Source organism: Argopecten irradians, chromosome 1, assembly GCF_041381155.1.
Source record: "Argopecten irradians isolate NY chromosome 1, Ai_NY, whole genome shotgun sequence".
Lineage (NCBI taxonomy): Eukaryota > Metazoa > Mollusca > Bivalvia > Pectinida > Pectinidae > Argopecten > Argopecten irradians.
Genome location: NC_091134.1, coordinates 38,742,812 through 38,763,832, shown reverse-complemented (window position 1 = coordinate 38,763,832; position 21,021 = coordinate 38,742,812). Strand labels below are relative to the sequence as shown.

General features: G+C 35.0%; 1 protein-coding gene across 1 annotated transcript in view; it reads left to right on the top strand.

Annotated features, from left to right (window-relative positions):
• The first annotated feature begins 5,220 nt into the window (after nt 1–5,220).
• Nucleotides 5,221–21,021, top strand: part of LOC138324747 (fibronectin-like) — a 64,404-nt gene continuing 48,603 nt past the window's right edge. Inside the window, exons 1-8 of the mRNA XM_069269906.1 lie at nt 5,221–5,258; nt 5,895–6,109; nt 9,091–9,231; nt 10,759–10,954; nt 12,357–12,667; nt 16,326–16,616; nt 17,162–17,320; nt 18,583–18,879. Of these exons, the coding sequence (XP_069126007.1) occupies nt 5,221–5,258; nt 5,895–6,109; nt 9,091–9,231; nt 10,759–10,954; nt 12,357–12,667; nt 16,326–16,616; nt 17,162–17,320; nt 18,583–18,879 (1,648 nt within the window). The remainder of the gene's footprint in view (nt 5,259–5,894; nt 6,110–9,090; nt 9,232–10,758; nt 10,955–12,356; nt 12,668–16,325; nt 16,617–17,161; nt 17,321–18,582; nt 18,880–21,021) is intronic.

Below are 21,021 nucleotides of genomic sequence, written 5' to 3'. Positions count from 1 at the left end.
ACCCAATGTCACATTGTTATATGCCACTTTCTGTTTTATATAAGATTTTCTTGATGCACTAAGTGTTTCTCTATACATGTATATTCTTTGTTTGTTTTGTTACAACTGATAATATCACTACCTTCTGTCCTAACAGCTTTATTTTAAGTTTAAGTTGATATAAGCTGATGTCCTATTTAAACAATTGTTACCCAATTAAGACTTTCTAGGTAACTGTGCTTTAGATTTTATTCACACAATAGGACAAAGCTAAAATTACAACTGTACTGAAAACATTATGATACCAAATTACATTGATATGTATATGGCTGTAAGAGATACATACATTTTGTCTATTACAAATGTTATCTTTAGTAAATTAATTATAATCCATTTTTATAGTCATCATCCTCCATCCGTCGACGTCATCCGTGCACCGTGCCTCGTGCGTAATTTTTTCATTTACATTACTTCTTTCCAATAACCGAAAGGTCTAGGGTACTGATATTTGGCCTATTTAATGCTGGAATGAAGTGTTTGTTCAAATAAATTACCTTGACCTCCATTCAAAGTCACAGGGATCAAATAGGCTAAACTATTTAAACGGCTCCTTATGAATAACTAAGAAGTCTAGATACCTGGTATTTGATGGCGGCTCATCGTGTGTCTGTAACACAACATCTCATTACCAAGATGGTGTTAATTGCCAGGAAAGTAAGTGATGTGCGGATCTATAGCTATATTTCATTTCAAACAATTTTTATTGACAGATGTTGTAGTCAAGAGGATCGAATAACAGGCAAGCCTATATAAATTCTTTCCTTGGGTGGATAATAAGTTAAAATATTTGAAATGAATATAATTATATAACAACAAAACATATAAAAGGTAACTATTAGGTTATATCAAACAGAACAAACCTGACTATCCGGTTGCCAGACATTTCAACGTGACCATCAATAGTTGGAAAGACATGCAGGTGATTGCAAGTGAGCACTATTCCTACTGGACACAAACCAAGCGTCGATCGAGAGAGAGATTCTGGATTACCTATTAACAGACCCGCTATCCCAAGGGAATTAATGAACGTTAAATATACAAACTGACATCAATTGATCACTTGCTCTTCAATTAATTATCCCTACTTCCAGCATTTTCCCGTTCTGTTCTACGCGTTTTTTGATCCTTTACATATGCTGCCCAGCAAAAGGCGACTAAATTTGGGACTTTGCTTCTTTGCAAACACACGAGGAAATAGGCGACTGCATCCTATACCAATGAGCACCATAAATAAATTTCGCCACACATTTGACGTCACAACGTGGCACGCTTTCCAATCATCGCTCATATTTCAGCGTTCTGCCGAACAGCATGGATAAAATTTGCGTAGATCCGGCCTTCGGCTGCCACTTTGTGCTATATAGTTTAATATCTGTCTGTTTTGTCCCGCATTACTGTTCGTATCCTATTATGTAATCGTGTTCGTTTTGTATGTCTTGATATAAGGGGCAGATCGCCTCGAAAATTTGACAATTTTGTTTTGTCCACACGGTTGGAATTAATTACATAAAGTACATATATTCACACGCACAACATTACAAACACATACATTATAAACTTAATACAGATATAGCAATTTTTAAACTAAGGTATTAGAAATAAATACATATGAAATAAGACATTTTAATAAGACTGACAAACAGTTAGGTGGTTTGACCAAATGTCATTGTGCATTATTATATGCACAGGCCATAACCATCCTATCTGATAATGTCTAAATTTGTGTATAATTTTATATATTTACTAATTATATGTTAGATGGATATTTATAAATAAGTAAAGATAACAGTAAAGTTTAAAGAGTCACAAACTAATTGTTTAAAAATTGGTTTATTAACACACAAACACAGAATTATTGTTCAACTGGGTTCAATCGGAATCAAGGATTTATACTTAACTATATTCAGAATTGGATCCTACGGCCAATACAGAGACTTTAATTTTATAAATATTAAATCTTTAGACTTTCCAATGAAATGATGAATATCTTGAAGCATTTGCCTATTAATATTAAAATCTATAAAAAATATCAAAGAAACACAATTTTACAAAGCATGACAATTTATTTACTCGTGCCCTATCCGGGCCTCGAACTCACGATCTACGGCACCCAATCGCCTAGCCAAACATAGCTGCGCCTTCTACCACTGCGCCACATCCACATCCCCAAAAAAGGATGTTTCAATGACGAAGTGATAGTCGGTTCGATATGCTGACATGATCACTGTGGAAATTGTCAAATTAAATCTTTGGATCAACAACACATAGTGAATATGATACATTGTGTTTAGTAAATATCAAATATCAAAGAAACACAATTTAACAAAGCACATGACAATTTATTGACTCGTGCCCTATCCGGGCCTCGAACTCACGATCTACGGCACCCAATCGCCTAGCCAAACATAGCTGCGCCTTCTACCACTGCGCCACATCCACATCCCCAAAAAAGGATGTTTCAATGACGAAGTGATAGTCGGTTCGATATGCTGACATGATCACTGTGGAAATCGTCAAATTAAATCTTTGGATCAACAACACATAGTGAATATGATACATTGTGTTTTAGTAAATATTAAATATCAAAGAAACACAATTTAACAAAGCATGACAATTTATTGATTCGTGCCCTATCCGGGCCTCGAACTCACGATCTACGGCACCCAATCGCCTAGCCGAACATAGCTGCGCCTTCTACCACTGTTAAAATCTATAGCTATATGATTGTCTTATGTGCATGGACACTACATTGTAGGCTTAGTGTTCAATATCTTACTGTTGTACATGTATTGCACCATGATCAGTCATCCGGCATATGTCATTTGTCCATCAACAAATCACATAATCAACTACTTATTGAAAACCGCTGGTCGGAATTTGATAACATTAGGCTGGTAACATCCTTAACGAGTGATTCAATTTGATCATAATGCAATAAACGACTTTTTGTCTGGTAGTTATGAATGGATATTGCTCATAATTATTATCATGTAACTTTCTTATCAGTTGCTATAAATGAGGATTCATAATTGTAAAAAATGGTTGGGTTGACTCCCCAGGGACCAAAGGGCGGGACCAATTTGGTCATATTGTGAGAAATATCTTCTTCTCTGAAAGGTTTGATTGGATATTGCTCATATTTAGTATGTAGCATTCTCACATGGGTTGGGATCCAAAATTGTACAAATAGTTGGACTGGCACATTCATGCTTATAGGTAGGGAATGATTCTATAAGTCTGTCAGTCAATAGTGGGGATATACTTGTAGTCTGATAGACTTGCAACAACTTAGTAGTTACAAAATACAATTGGGTCATTTCTCTTTTGATTATATCTGTATGAATGCACTGAATGACTTATATAATTGTATAAAATCTCATTTCTTTAATGATATCAAATTGTCTTGAATATTTTGTTGATGCTGATTAGATAAATGTATTTCATTTAATGTATGTTATATATACAGCGTATATATCGATCTCTTTTCTATTTATAACATGAACACTTTATTTATGAATACGTCAAATATACTATAATATGTAATTTAACATACATTTGTTACATAATAGAAGCATAATGAAACATAAATGCATGGTTATATTAAACCTTACCATATCAGGACTAAACCCAGGGGTGACATGTGATGCAGCAATACCAAACGCATGTAAGGTGAACTCAGATTGTAGTGAAGGTTCGTGTACCTGTAACTCCGGTTTCTATGACAATGATGGGTTGTCAGCCAATAACGGGATATGTGCTGCACGTAATTTAACAGTTACTTTAACACTGACTAAGTTGCCAAGACAAATAACTTAAGATTAAAGTCGTCCTGACTTCCACTATATTCAAAAAGTCTGTCTACTTTCAAATACAGTCCGCCATAGTTAAATGTTTTGCACAAAAGCTTTCACTCTGTGATGATAAATATTTTAAGACAAACATATTTGACAAAAATGTTAATGGTTTTTTTCGGTCATTCTTAATTCCCCCATGCATCTTTGACCTCTTGTCTTACATACAGCTAACCTGTTGGATAGTAATGTCCATTGTTAATTGTTGGTATTAGCACATTAAAAAATATAAAGTTGTATTACTCCGTTTGTAATGAACACTTGCAAAATCACAATGAATGTCTATTAGAACAAATTATACAAGCTTTAGTTTATTTGTTTGTTTGATTAATTAACGTCCTATTAACAGCCAGGACGGCCTTCCATGTTGTGTGTTGTTTGTGTGAAGCGCGGGTGTGTGTCTCCTTAAATAGTGGAACTCTTGCCCTTTCGATACGGCTATATCACTTAAGCATGCTGCCGAAAAACACCAGAACACCCCATCCGGTCACATTATACTGACAACGGGCTAATCAGTCACACAACTCCCTGTATGCTGAGCGCTAAACAGGAGCAGAATCTACCACTTGTATAGACTTTGGTGTGTCTCGGCCAGGGGACAGAAGCCAGGGATACCTCACAGGAAAACAGTTATAAATTAAAATCAATGATTATCTATTAAAAACAAATTATAAAAGCAATAGATCTAATATAGATGCCAATTAAGATGATAGCTTCATGGTAAAGGAAAAACATTGACATCTAAGATGTAATATGTTTATCATCATCAAACATAAGCATAATTTATCAAAACTTCTGTTTTTTATTTAGAAAAAACACGTTCTTATTAATAAATGTACTTACTGTTTTTTTCCATTTTATCTTTATTTACCTATATAAAAACTTATAATGATCTAAATGAAAAAAGAAGGTACAAGGTATTGTTGGAGCAAATCATAGTACAATGCATTTGGAATAATGTGTTTAATTGAAATGTTGTAATTGAAAGAAAATTAAAATTTACTGGTGTTTCAGTGATTACATTAAGTGGGACCTGTACTAATGGTTTAGGTGTTACCCAGTGTGAGACGAATGGAGCTGTTTGTGCTACTGACAACAAATGTAGATGTAACCAAGGAACATTTGATAGTATAGTAACGGGTTTGGTAATGCTGGTGGTACCTGTGTGGACAGTAAGTTGTTAATATTATCTGATTTTATAAATATTTGATCATATGTGTTTAATTAAGGATTAACTTGAATATGTTGTGGAGATATACTGTATAACCGGTTATTTTCGGGGGTCAAAATTTGCACCAACTAGAAACTCAAATATAAGCGATTCGGGACCATGGTAACGACCCAAGAAATCTCGAATATACCAGTCACGTAACCGGCATACGCCGGTAGCCGCTTTTCAGAACGAATTGAGTAGGGGCGATATTTCGAAGATGCAAAAAGGTGTTGTTATACAGGGGATATATGCATTTAATACATAATTACTCTGTTGGCGGTGGAGCATCTTTAGAAAGAATCGATTAAAGAACATTCTTGTCCAGGATTAATCTCCTGTACTATAAGACAATGGAACTTTGTACAAAAAAATGTTGGTCTTCTTACGTGAGATGATGTAATACGTAATAAATCTACGTGGTAGGTCAATTTGACCTACATTTTCACATTTGACATCAATTTAAGAAGAAGCATACCTGGGCTCACTCTCCATTACAATGAGGCACATGAAGCATCATACTATATGGTCATCTAGTTGAGAGAAATACAACCTGATCATGGTGCACTCAAAGGGAGACTAAAACTTGTCAAATAAACTTATGTATTTTATTTATTTATGCACATTACATTTTGTTGTATTCAATAATCATAACAGGGTTTGTAGAATACTCATTGCTTTTATGAATGTATTTTGCAAAAAATCATGAAATCATTTTTCAGTGAACATTCTAATGGCAACACCTGTGTCTTCCACTAACCTTGGAACTACCTCTGTGATTATATTCTGGTCAGAGCTCCGGCCACCTTCACTGGTCAGGTCAGAAGGTATGATGTGACATGGAGTGAGGCTGGTAGTGGTACCCGGACTGGTACTACAGCTAAATTTGTACAGGTTACAGGACTACAGTCAGCCACAACGTACAACTTCTATATAAAGTCTATAGAATCTGGAAGTTGGACAGCCGCGCAGGAAGTAACAACGACAAATCCAATAACGGTTACAACAAGTAAGACATCTCAATTATTGATGAAAAGATATGTAAAAACTGCAGTCATCCTCTTCAATATTTATATTTCAATTTTTAGGTCACCTGACCATAGGTCACGGTGACCTATTGCGATAGCCTTTTGTCCGTCGTCGTTTGTCGTGCGTCGTGCGTCGTCCGTCGTCCGTCGTGCGTTAACTTTTTGTTGTGAACACGATAACTTGAGTAAATGTGAACCGAGATTGATGAAACTTTGTATGTAACTTAATATTAACAAGATCCCGCACGACTTCGAGTTTCAGGGTTGCTGGGTCAAGTTCAAGGTCACTGCTACTATCTTTAGAAAACCCGTATCAGCACTCTAGCGGCTTCATTCTTTGAGTGATTTTGATCACACTTCACATATAGACAAAGGAACATAATATCTTGGACAAGTTTGAGTGAAGATTGCCAGACTAAGGTCAAGGTCACTGTTACTATTTTTAGATAATTTCTTTGTCAGCACTCTAGCGGCTTCATTCCTTGAGTGATTTTGATCAAACTGCACACAAATACAAAGGACTGAAAAAGTTTGAGTTTCAAGGTTGCAGGGTCAAGGTCAAGGTCACCATTACTATTTTTAGAAAATCCTTTTCAGTGCTCTAGCGGCTTCATTCCTTGAGTGATTTTTGATCACACTTCACACATAGACAAAGGATCATAATATCTCGGACAAGTTTGAGTGTGAAGATTGTCAGACTAAGGTCAAGGTCACTGTTACTATTTTTAGATAATTTCTTTGTCAGCACTCTAGCGGCTTCATTCCTTGAGTGATTTTGATCAAACTGCACACAAATACAAAGGATTGAAAAAGTTTGAGTTTTAAGGTTGCAGGGTCAAAGTCAAGGTCACCGTTACTATTTTTAGAAAATCCTTTTCAGTGCTCTAGCGGCTTCATTCCTTGAGTGATTTTGATCAAACTTCACACAAATTTAAAGGACCATAATATTTTCGACAAGATACAGTTTCAGGATTGCCAGGTCAAGGTCAAGGTCACTGTTGCTATTTTTAGGTCACCTGACCATACGTCATAGTGACCTACTGCAATAGCCTATTGTCTATGGTTCGCCCCGTTGTCAGTATAATGTGACCGGGTGGGGTGTGTTGCTTGGTGTCTTCGACGGCATGCTTCAGTGATATAGCACTATAAAAAGGGCAACAGTTCCACTATACAAGAAGACACAACATGAATATACCGCAGTCTCCCAAAACATGTACCTCGCACAACATACACGCAACACACCATATACATGGGAAGCCGTCCTTACATGACCATAGCTGTTAATAGGACGTTAATTATTCAAACAAACAAACAAAGTCTATCGTGCGTTAACTTTACTTTGTGAACATGATGACTTGAGTAAATGTTAACCGAGGTTGATGAAACTTTATATGTAGCCTTATATCAACAAGATTTCGTTCGAGTTCAAAAATGGGAATTATTTGACAGTAACGTACAAGTTATTGTCCTTTGTTCTAATTTTATCATTGTGCTTGTGAACAAGATAACTTTGGTAAATGTGAACTGATTTTGATGAAACTCTGTATGTAGCCTTATATCAACAAGCTCTAGGATGAGTTTGAAACATGTAACTATATTATAGAATTCGTTTGTCCTTTTTAATAATGCTATTATTGGACCTTGTGTCCTTAAGTTATTGTGGTGCTTTATCAGAATTGTGAATTTTATAACCCTTGGCCTCTTTGTTTGCCCCTGGGGAGGAGGCTAAGTTTGCTATAGTTTATATTGAATACTTCTTGGGTATATTTTGTTTATTTTTCTACTGGAAATAATTTCTTCATCTGTTCTAATACTTCAAATTGATCCTTGATTTCATCATCCAATAAAATACCTTAGTTAACATACATATTTTCATCATCGGTAAGATTAATCCATAATCATATCCTTTCTGAAAGCCAGGATCAGTCATCAATTATCATCTACTCAAACATTCCACCATTTTCATCATTATTTATGCATTCACATAACTGATATTACTTATGCAAGAAGAGACAACAGTAAGAATTGCCACGCAGCGTTATATATATGGAGATGCACACAAACCATACAGGTGTTAGAAAGAATGATGGAAGGTGAAATTGCTGTAAACTGAAAAGCAACACAACAGTACATAGTATCTACTATATCACAGTCAATAATAAATAACGTTGGGGCTTTAAGCAGGGTCAAAGTAACTTGAGGTGGCAACGACCACGATGTCGATAAATGTATGTTAATTGTAGCACTGAAATATTCAAGCACAATCAAGTCGAGCATATGATTTTACAGTCACCTGCAAATCCAGTGAAGATGAAATAATTCAGTCCAGTAGAAAGCATGATGTTCATATTCTTTTCCCACATTATACATGTGCAATGAGCGAAATCTGCAAAATTTTATTCGTTTGTTTGATTATTTTAACTTCCTATTAACAGCTAGTGTAAATCATAACCCAAAGCACCCGGAATTCCTCGAATAACCTACAGTAACAGGGATGGATGGTAGGGAAATGTCTTTTGAAAATGATTACAAAATATTTGATAAATATAAAGACAAACCTTACCGTATTCATCATTGATTCTTTGAAAGGGTCGATTGCCATCGATATTGAATATTTTGAAACCAGTAAAAGAACATAATTCAAGTAAAGTAATAAAGGGCTTCTATTATTTATGCTAATAGCTGTGCTAATATTGCTGTCTAGTATTGTTTAGGGATGACACATAACACGAGTATTTACTTAAACACAATATCTTCTATTTGTCTCACAGGTTTATCAAATAAAAACGTCCTACTACTGATTAAGGTTTTTTTATACGAACGGTTAGTATGAATAAGGATTGTCTTTACGGATGACACAGTCAATGGTCACATTTTCAAAATTAGTAATGACATCGTTTCAAATACAGAGAAGCGAAATTATTAACTAGACATTGGGTTTCTGTTCTTGTTTCTGTTACAGAAAGTCTACTAGGTGACACTTGTACTGTTAGTAACTGTGCTGACCCCAATGCCGTCTGTAGTACTACTACATGTGTGTGTAAATCTGGATTTTATGACATTGATGGAGATACTACCAACGTCGGCGAAGCATGTACTGCTAGTGAGTAAGGCAATAGAAAATATAATAGTAAGGAATCTGTTTTTAACGAACTAGCCATATCAGGATTCCCTGAGAGACCACAGAACGAAATTATTTCCATAGACGACAATGCCAACATTTGCCACTGTCCAGGTTAAATTAAGGAATTTTGTTGAAGGTCATCTCAGATAACTGTGAATACAAATTGTTAAAGAAATACCATCTTGCTTAAGTTTAGATGGGGGTCAATCTTGTGTTAAATTCCGCACTAAACATTGACTAAAATTTGCATAATATTGCAATATTGATGATCTCAATCAGCAGGCTCCGAAACATTCACCTCTCTATGAAATCTGCCAAAAAAAGTTTGATTCTTCGGCCCATCGAATTTAATTGCCTTTTATGATAGACAAAACTATCAAGATTTCTTATTCTTTCTAATGTAAACCATGTTAAATTAATTCTTTCTTTCTCAGGACTAAATCCAGGAGAAGCATGCTCGTCTTTACCATCAACTACATGTAACAACTTGGTGCAGTAGTTAGATTGTAATATAATATAGGTTAAATGATCAAGAAAATCCTCCGTTATCATTCAAACATGATATTGATAACATTGTATTGATAAGTTTTAATGATAAAAGTTTCCAATTAATCACTTTAAACTGTTACAATAAAAATACAGACTTTATTCATTTGAGGGATTACATTATTTTGATAACTAACCTAGATTGTTATTGGAACTAACAATTACACAAACTATCAAGAACCCTATATAATGTGTCACATTGTCAAAAAACCTACGCTTTGGTTTGACATAATGAAATTTTACCATTTAACTTCTTCGAAACCTATGTGGGGCAGTTCAATTTCAACAATTTTATTGACAATTAGGTCAGTGGGTGGGATAAGATAGTAGGCATTTCCTATATAGATATTTCTCCCTACCTAACAATACTTTGGTTCATGTTACAAACAGTTACACACAAAACAAAAAAAGTTGACTACTTACTTTTTATGGTAATTATATTTTGTTAATATTAAGTGTATTTGTGCTCATGCACTTCTACACACAGATTTAGGTCAAATGCTGTCCAGTTGTGGGGTTGTTGAAATATACTGATCTGATATCAATGATTTTTTTTTCTGGGTACTCCGCCTCTTGAGTAAAAAAGTGACAATAATACGGATGTTGTGACTGTTGAATCAATTTTACAGTAAAAGATAAATCGAAGTCGATCGAAACCTAGCAAACTATTCCATTTATTGTAATGTTGGATTAAACAGTGTTTCTATGAATAAACAGTGCAGTTGATGTGATTACTCTTACTTTAAAACCATGGTACTTTATACAACTAGCTGCATTAATTGTTTGATATGTTTTACTTATTAGCAGAGTGATTCTGATCCGTGAGGATCGAATGTGTGGGGTGGCAGATTACTAAGTACTGAATTGTTTGTTTCAGAATTTGCAGTAACAATTTGTGCTGATAAAGGTAACCCACAACATGATGTGGTCGGGTTGATTATGTAACACTTTATATTTCAGAGCTTGCATTAAGTGTCTCCTGTAACAGTGTCCTGACTGGTGTGGTCCAGTGTTCTGATACCAATGCTGAGTGTACAAGTACTGGAGGAAATGTGTGCAGGTGTCAGACAGGATATTTTGACAGTAATGGATATAATACACCAGGTGGCACCTGTACCTCACGTAAGTCCCAGTTAAACAATGGTCTGTACACCAAGTAAGTCCTTATTAAGCAATTACCTGTACATCAAGTAAGTCTTCATTAAGCAATTACCTTTGCATCAAGTAAGTCTCCATTAAACAATGACCTATACATCAAGTAAGTCTCCATTAAACAATGACCTATACATCAAGTAAGTCTCCATTAAACAACAGTCTGTACATCAAGTAAGTCTTCATTAAACAACAGTCTGTACATCAAGTAAGTCTTCATTAAACAATGACCTGTACATCAAGTAAGTCTCCATTAAACAATGACCTGTACACCAAGTAAGTCCTTATTAAGCAATTACCTGTACATCAAGTAAGTCTTCATTAAGCAATTACCTTTGCATCAAGTAAGTCTCCATTAAACAATGACCTATACATCAAGTAAGTCTCCATTAAACAATGACCTATACATCAAGTAAGTCTCCATTAAACAACAGTCTGTACATCAAGTAAGTCTTCATTAAACAAATGACCTGTACATCAAGTAAGTCTTCATTAAACAATGACCTGTACATCAAGTAAGTCTTCATTAAACAATGACCTGTACATCAAGTAAGTCTCCATTAAACAACAGTCTGTACATCAAGTACGTCTTCATTAAACAACAGCCCGTACATCAGGTACGTCTTCATTAAACAAACAGCCCGTACATCAAGTACGTCTTCATTAAACAACAGCCCGTACATCAGGTACGTCTTCATCAAACAACAGTCTGTACATCAAGTACGTCCTCATTAAACAACAGTCTGTACATCAAGTACTTCCTCATTAAACAACAGTCTGTACATCAAGTACGTCCTCATTAAACAACGGCCTGTACATCAAGTACAGCGACACCTGTTACCATAAAACTGTACAATGTTTATGCTAAAGAATGGAAAACACGAATGAAATTTGGATTTATAACAAACACATTTCGTTGTAAGATGGCTAATTTTATTGTATTATTAACTCTCATTTATTTTGATATCTGTACGTTTTGAAAGACTGATTTCAAGATTAATCTGTAAACAATCTGTAAACTGAATATATATTCAGACGATCAATGGAAAGAGATGATTGACATTCATAAGGATTCAACGATACATTTAATGTCATACATCACATGATTAAAATATACCAAAATCCCTCTGTTATCTTCAATTGTGCTTATTTTTTTATATTGAATGCATCCCTCCATTAACGTTGGTAACAATTGTTTTTATATTGTCGTTCTTTGTGAAGTCTTTGACAACAATTGTTTTTATATTGTCTTCTGATTTTATATTTTTTGTGAAGTGCAATTGAATTGTTACCGTACTTTCAAATCAGAATGAAGCTTATTCCTGTTAAGCTACATCAGAAGACTTGAAATACGCTTTAACCTATGATTTTACATTGATATAACTGAATGTTTATTCTGTTATCAGTATGCCATTATTTCCAGTGGCTGCCCTAAAGGTGACCAGTGTTACTGCCACATCAGTGACCACCACTGGTGTTACCATCAGCTGGACAGAATCTGCCACTCCCTCCCAGGTGTCCAGTTACACTGTGGTCTGGAGGCTGAGTGGTAATACCGCTGTAGAAGGATCCTCACCAGTGGGGAAAGTCACATCTACAGTTATTACAGGGCTGTCACAGAGCACAATGTACGAGTTCAAAGTCATATCATTTGAATCAGGAAGTCGTAGTTCTGCACAACAGATTGAATCCGATGCTTCTGTCATTGTCACCACAAGTAAGTCAGCTTTAGGTTTAGATAATGCTGTTTAACAGCCTTTGATGATTTGTTTGTTAATTGTATTAGATCATTATTTTTCATATTTGATAACACTTTTTTATCTTCTTGTTATTTCTTTGTTGGTCGGAAAAATTGGGGCCTGGGCTACACTGCAGAACAAAAATACATGATCGATATATAAAATAGCAGCTCTTGTTCTTGTCTGTTATATATATATGTATTAGTGGTAGTAATACATTTCTCAAATTAGAAATATTGACATAATTGTGTTTTAATGCAACGAAAAAAAATCATTCAACTCGACAGAGGTTACTCAGTGATCTGCTAAGAAGTTGATTACGGGTTTTGTTCAGAAATAGTTCTGTATTTTGTGTGTATACGAACACAGCGTTTAAGGAACCAACATCCTTACGGTCACCTTTAATATAGGTTTTAACAGAAGCTTTCAAACCTTATGGAATAGTCTTGAAAGTAAAAACAATGCCATCGTGAAAATCGCTTCCTATGTACTCAAAACCGTCTCTGGCTAATAGAGTGATCAATAAAGCATATGCTATTGAGGTCAAAATAAGGTCCTACATAAAAGGTAATCGGCCTAAAACCGATATATATCCACTGTGAAGTGTGCAACATTTGTGGGAAGATGTAATGTGTAATAGGTCTATTTGCTTGGTGCTCGTCCAGGTCGTCTAGTCAAAAGAGTAAAACAACAAAAGCTGTTTGAAAACAAAGCTCGCCTTTTGAATTTTGTTGATAAATAAGATTGCTTGTAATTTACCAGTATACAAAAATATATCAATGTCATTAAATAACCTATTTTTTCAGCCGTTTTGGTCTCTTGAAATCCTCAAAATTAAGCAGTTTCCTCCTTTCAGAGATTGTCAATACCCAATTATTATCCTAAATAATTGTAGAAATCAATGTCAGATGTGATAGATAACGGCTTTTCAACACTTACACCAAAACCTTAACCTGGCTAATTCGGCCTATAGGGCCTCTTGAAATTCTCAAAATCCATCATTTGGCTCCTGTAAATGATTGTCCACACTCATAGCAACAATTAAAATCCAAAATGATTGCAGTAATCAATGTCAGTTGACACCAGAGGGATTCCATAACCCCCCCCCCCCCTCTCTCTCTCTCTCTATCTCTTTCTTCGAGATGCGAGCTGAAGATCAACATTGAAAAAATATTAGTAATATGCTAAAAAAAAAGCCGTGCGACACACTAGGAGGGATTAACCTCGATTGACGAACTTGCCTTTAGCGCGAGTTCGTGATTTTAAAGAAACGTCTAAAACTTTAAAACAATACTTTGATCATCATTGATGAATAACCCACTTGTTAAGAGATCCCATGTCGCAAACGCCAAACAAGTTTTTAAAACATCTCCAATTTAATATCATAAAAAAAAACTTTCAACAATTTAGTTGTTGATGAGACAGGGGTTTTACTATTTTGAACCAAAATGGAAATGTTCCAACCGAATACGGGCAACCGAAAATGAAAGACACTCAAATATTGGCCAGTGAAAATGTAAGATCAAGAAAGTTTTTTATGTAGTTGTCTTCAATAAAAAGTGTTCAATTATGCAAATACATGTCCAATAGGGCAAAACGGTCACAGCAACACTTGAAGGCTTGTTTCAAGTGTCGTCGTCCCAAAAAAGGACTCAAGTCCGGCATTTGCATGATAATGACTCTGCTCATAAGACGCGCATTGTGAACAAGTTTTAGAAAAAAAATCACCGTCCTCCTGAACCCTCTTTATTCACCCGACTTGGCCCCTGCGATTACTTTCTATTTCCCAAACTAAAATATCAACTGTTAGGAAAGATATATTTAACAATTAAAGGATGGTTAGATTGCATTTATTTAGAGATATAAATACAATCTGGGTGGCATATAAATAGAATAGCGCCCGTTAGGGCGCTATGGATATTTATATGCCACCCATATTGCATTTATATTTCCAATAAATGCAATCTAACAATCCTTTAATTGTTATATTAACATTTTACTTTCTAGTTCAAAGTAAAACATAAATTAGATGCGAGTGAACATTTGAATTTCCTCAACAGCCAATTTCAATGTTATCAAAATAGTCCCTATAAAACATTGAACAGATAACAAGACTTCAATGTTTTTCAGTAGTTTTTCAGTTTACCTTCAATTATCTAGACATTTAAAAGATTTTTATGAGTTTTATAACCAAACTGGTTCATTCAACTACAATGTCAATATTCCCGCGCGGACTAACATGGTGTCAGTAAACAAGTCTCGCATCCATTTATGTAGATATTACTACACAAAGTCTAGGCTGCATTTATTGGCTAATAATACAGACCAAGATTATCATTAGAGTAATGGAAGTCGTAGTGGCAAAATGTAAATATAAGTCAAGATATGCCCTTGGGTCTGCTGTTTATCAGCTTTTTTTTATTGGCGTGCCTTTTGAAGAATAAGAATAATGCTTTCAAAATTTGATAGGCAGTATAAAGATGTGTATTCAGGCAACTGGTGAGCATTTGGAGGAATGGGAACATTAAAAACGCTCACAGTTTTTGGAGAAGTAAGGCAATTGACATAATATAGTAATTCTGTGTTTGAAATTTAAAAAAAAAAAATAAAAATAAATATTGGAATATGGAAAAGGGTGTTATGAACCAGCAAATAAATAGAATAACTGACGTTAACTGAATGAAAGAATTTAATTTAATATCCTGCAAGTCTTAATTAGCTGTCTTTGAATTATTCTCCCTGTTTGTTTGCTATCCTAGAGGCTGAGCTGAGTCAGCCATGTGGTGCAATTATGTGTGGAGATGTGAAACTCTGAGTGTATAGCTGGTGATTCTGGAAATGTGTGTAGGTGTAAATCTGGTTACTATGACAACAATGGCTACAGTAAAACTGGTGGAGTGTGTACACACAGTAAGTATACGTAACTATGGTAACTTTGTACTGTGTATAGATGTAAATCTGGTTACTATGACAATAACGCATATAGTACACCTGATGGACTGTGTACCATGGTAACAATATTCTGTACGTATCAGTAAATATAGTGAGTACCACTGTTGGAGCATTTATAGACGGTGGTAAAAATTGTAAGCAATAAATGTGGTACCATGGTAACCAAGTCTTATGCATTAGTTTTCATCTGGTTTGTTCAATTTCAGAATTTCAGCAACATTGCAATCCATTAATTGTATACAGTATATTACTTAATATGGTATAACCATGTAATTTTCAGTAAAATGGAGTTTAAATTATATCTTATTAGTTATGATAATTCACAGCTGTAGTATACGGTACAACTGATGAAGTATATGATAAATGTGTATCAATGTAAGTGTAGCCAAGTATTTTAAGCATGCTGATTTTGTACTGTGTTCAGATGTTTCTATATGACTACATCAGTTACAGAACAATTGCAAATGAATGGGAAAATAGTCTCTTAAATTCATCAAAACTGAAGTTTGTCAAGCTATGATGTCGGCATATTTTTTTAATTGATCTTTAGTTTAGGAGACCAATTAAATTTAGTTGTCAATTGTGTTAGCAATAATGAGAATCTAATTATTTCTCCAGACTTTTTTAGGTATACCAGATTACGATTGAGATGTTAGTAATTTTTATTCGTCGTATTGTTTACAGTGAGTGGGTTGGTGGTGACAAGTTTGTCTGTGGGTGTAGAAGGTACCAGTACAGTGACTATAGCATGGAACGCTCCATCCCCGGGGGTAGACCAGGTCAGAAGTTACGAGGTACACTGGACACCAGAGTTATCTAATGGAACGTCCGCCTACAACGCTGCTAAGACCACATCCGTCCGACTGACGGGATTTGTATCTGGACAGATGTATAGTTTCTCTGTTAAATCTATAGAAGATGGAAGTCGTAGAAACCCACAGGAGGTACAGACAAGTGGGACATCAATTACTATCAGTAAGTGCTTTATTTCATGGCCCATAGAAACTCATATTTGCAGGTATACTATATTGGATCAACTGTATCATGGCATTAGCTAAGCATGGCCGAGCTATAAACTGTCTCGCTTTGGTGTTAATTAATTGATAGTAATTGGGGCTATTGTGTTGAAAAGTGTACATGGCCATACGCAATATAGGTTATTCAGTAGAATATGGAAAGAAACAAAATCGGGCTTATTGGGTTATTGTACTGCTTATGTCAATTAATGTGATACAATCGGATTGCAGATCCCTTGCATAATTGAAATATTCTAAAAGAGCAAAACAAATGATGTCCTTATGGCGGAAGATATCCCGTGATACATAGCCACTATTGATGCATGTAACTATAAGTTGATTGAAAAGGAAATCATGTAATATCAAACATATTTTTATTTTTACAAAATCATCTTGATAACCAGGCCCAGAATTTATTGGCATATTGGCAGAATTCGCACTCAACCTGTTACCTTTCTTTTTAATTTGATAGATTTAACAAATTTGCAATACACCTTTTTCCAGATGCTGGTCTCACTGTTGGTTGTGGTGTTGGTATAAACTGTGCTGACTCCAATTCTGAATGTGTCCAGGATGATGCTGGGACTACCACGGTTTGTAGATGTAAATCAGGCTACTTCGACAGTAATGGATACTCTACTGCTGGGGGAATGTGTGTCACAAGTATGTACAAAATGTACTAAATAGTGATTATCATTGTCTGAAATAGTTCGTGCTTTATATTCTACGTGTATTGATACAATTGTAGCTTTATACTCCGCTCAGTGTCAGTTAATTTATTTTAACGCAAATTAGATGACTGTTGATATTATTCTGAATTAGATAAAATGATTTTGGAATATGACAAATTGGAATGGGATTTACTGTAAACTAACTTTCTTTCGCGTGCAATTTACTTTCGCGAATTTTGCGATCCAAGTAAATTTGCGAAAGTTTATCACTACGTGATATTTTTTATAGGAATTTCCATTCTAAATTTAAATCCACGAATTTTGTTTAATCTTCTCGACTTGTTTTGAAAAGAAAAAAATTGCGAATTTTAGTCCTCGAGAAGTCATTTTGTTATGTGTGTATGAAGGATACTTCGGGTTTGGACTAATTTAGTAAACACATTGGGTAAAGTATCCCTGCTGGTCAGCGACCAATTCTTGCCGAGTACCCATTGTCGCTATCCTATGTATGGTTACACACGAAAATTCATAAATAAAGTCATAGTCTAATAAAAGACGCTACCACGCGGGTTTCTCTACAAAATATTGCTTGCAAATCCGCGTGCAATCAAACAAATACACATGCGATGGCGGGAAATGGTACCTGGCGAAAATTGGTCGCTGATGAGCAGGAATACTCCATCCAATTCAATGTGTTTCTAAATAAGTCCAAACTCGAAGCTTTGCTGACAGTTTTACCTTATTTAGTGACTCGGAGGTTGAATGATCTCTATCCTTCATATATGTATCTATATATCAGATTGTCTATGAGAGCATTTTTAAACATTACTTTTAAATTTTGGCTCCCGGTTTTGACCGTTATTGCGCTATTTAACTTCATATAACCATTATGATGTCACAATACGGTTTTCTTACCCTGGCACAAAACAAACAAACACACAAAAACAAAAAATATTCATGCAGATTTATTGACCTGGACAGGTCTATTTGAAACATCAAGGTTTGAGAGTAAAAACTTACAAGGACTATCAAAATAATATTTTGGACGAACTTAACATACTGTTTAATATCAATATTATCAAATGCTGTTTTGAGAAATGCGAAAATAGTTTTAGACATTATTTAAAGAGGAAGTACCGGCATGGTAAACCAGAACATAGCAGACATAACTGTAGTGATTAAAGATATTTTATTCTACCGGCTAACAAGTTTTGGTTTATTTTATTTAGTAAATATTACCTTATCAATTGACAGTGTCTGCACTGGCAGTGACTGACTTTACACAGGTAAAGGAAGGAACGGACACGGTCAACATTAGCTGGACACCTCCTACAGAATACACTGACCAGGTCAACCGCTACCTGTTGTTCTGGAGTCCTCCTACAACCATCAATGGTAACTCAGTCTACGATGGCCAGCCAACCACGGCTGTACAGTTGGTGGGGTTTACACCAGGACAGATCTATACCTTCTTTGTCAGATCTGTGGAGTCTGGCAGTCTTCGTTATCAGGAACAGTATACACAATCATCTGCTTCTCCAATAACTATGAGTAAGTAATGTGTACTCACAGGAGATAAATAGCATGTGTCTTACACCAGAGAGTTCAAATTAATATAAATTTTCTGGCAGTATGCTTCAGTGATATAGCACTATAAAAAGGGCAACAGTACTACTATACAAGAAGACACAACACGAACATACCGCAATCTCCCAAAACACACACCTCGCACTACATACTCGCTACACACTGCATACATGGGAGGCCGTCTTTACCTGAGCCTGGCTGTTAATATGACGTTATTTAATAAAAAAAAAACAAATATCTGTCAGCCTTGTGGGGACAATAGCTTCAACAAAGGTTTGTAAGTAGTAAAATCAGAGGAGGTCAAATACATTTCATGACCCTGGAGTCTCAGGTTTTCCGCCAGGCAGTGGGTCAATTATGCTATAAAATACAACTTTGAATTATCAGTATCAGATAGAAGATAAACATTATGGAAATTGACTCTGATTTACCCTACGGACGAGGCTTAAGTAGGATAAGTTAACATACAAAAATAATGATCTTCTAGTAGTTTGCTGGAAACAATACTTTCGAGATCCTTTATAACAAAGTCTTAATTATATAATCCTGGTGAAATCTAGTGGTCATAATAATATATAACGAGTTAACACTAAGGTGACCGTTAAGATGGTCGGAACTCTAATTAATTTAAGTAATACTGACATACTGACATAATGTTAGCTTCAGTTCCCCAGTTCTAATAGCCTTTAAGTTAATTTTGAGTTTATGATATTTGTCAGCTTTCTATCATTTAGTACCATATACTATAGCGTTCAAGACGAAATACTAAAAAAATCCCCATTAAATTTCCACCACCTATTTTCAGGGATAATTTTAAAGATGTGTCTTGTGTGTCTTTTGTATAATCCTGCCAAGAATATGCAAGCATGAACTTTATAGAAATTTTACATTGTAAGGAATCTTCTAGACTTCTTATGATTTTACTAGAAGACATTGTTTTAGATTCCAAATTTTGGGTTAATCAGCGAAAAACTTCTCTTGTGTTATAGAATGATGAGACGTACTTGTTCGGCATAGAGATAAATTCCATTGGGCGTATAATTACTCACAAGTGTCACACTCTATTGAGTACAACCTTCAATTGGAAAACATATCGTGTTTGACGGTATATAGCGGGTGTACTTTCATGGAGGGAAATCCGTTCTGAATACATTCAGGGTGATACTAAGCGGGATAGCAATATAACGGGGTTTTACTGTATACTGTAAATCTGGTAAAACAAAAACAAGTGTGAATGTGAAATTTCGTCAATGCTCTAACTAAAATGTGATTGCATCAAAACAAGGATACATGTTTAACTGTATCAAAACATTTTTTTTGTCCCCAACATAAGATATAAAGGTCATGTGGTGTAAGTCATGTTCATCATCCACATTTAGATTTAATATCGAGACAATTACTATTATGACTTATATTCTTACCTTAAGGTTTTAGACCATGTCTAGACAAGTGATATTAGGAATAATAAGGATAAGGAATATTAGTAAGCTATTGTGTTCTATAATTAAAGTCTAGGTTCTCAAATAACACTAGATAGAAAAAAAAGTTCGAGTCCTTCAGCTCAAACTCCAACCAGGGTAGCCATGTTTAGATTAGGCGCATTTTGCACTAAAAAATCCTGAAATTATAATGTTTTTACCTATTCATAATCAAAATTGATATTTCGAACCTATATCTCATTTTGAATTTCCAAATTCATATCATAGTTATTTAGGAATAATTACCTGCCAGAAAACATTTTGCTTTTGAAATTCATAATTAGCCAGCCAATCAGCGGCCGGGTTAAAACTCTATCCGGGGCTCAATCTTGCATACACATGGACAGGGGACATTTCGAAGGTCTTTTTAGCACTTCTAAGGTGTATTTGAATATAACTTACTTAATAAAACGTATTTATGCATTTGGCCTAACCATAAGTAATAATGTTGACTCGTAAATCATTGTTTTGTTTGTATATTTTGGCATGATATGATTTACAACCACCATTGGCATGACTAGGTAAAAAGTGTATGGTTTTGTAAAGTCGAATCTACAGGTGCACAGGTAAACATAGTGGCAATGTTATTTGGTTACAGAAAAATGTACGGAACCCTGTGGATTTGCTA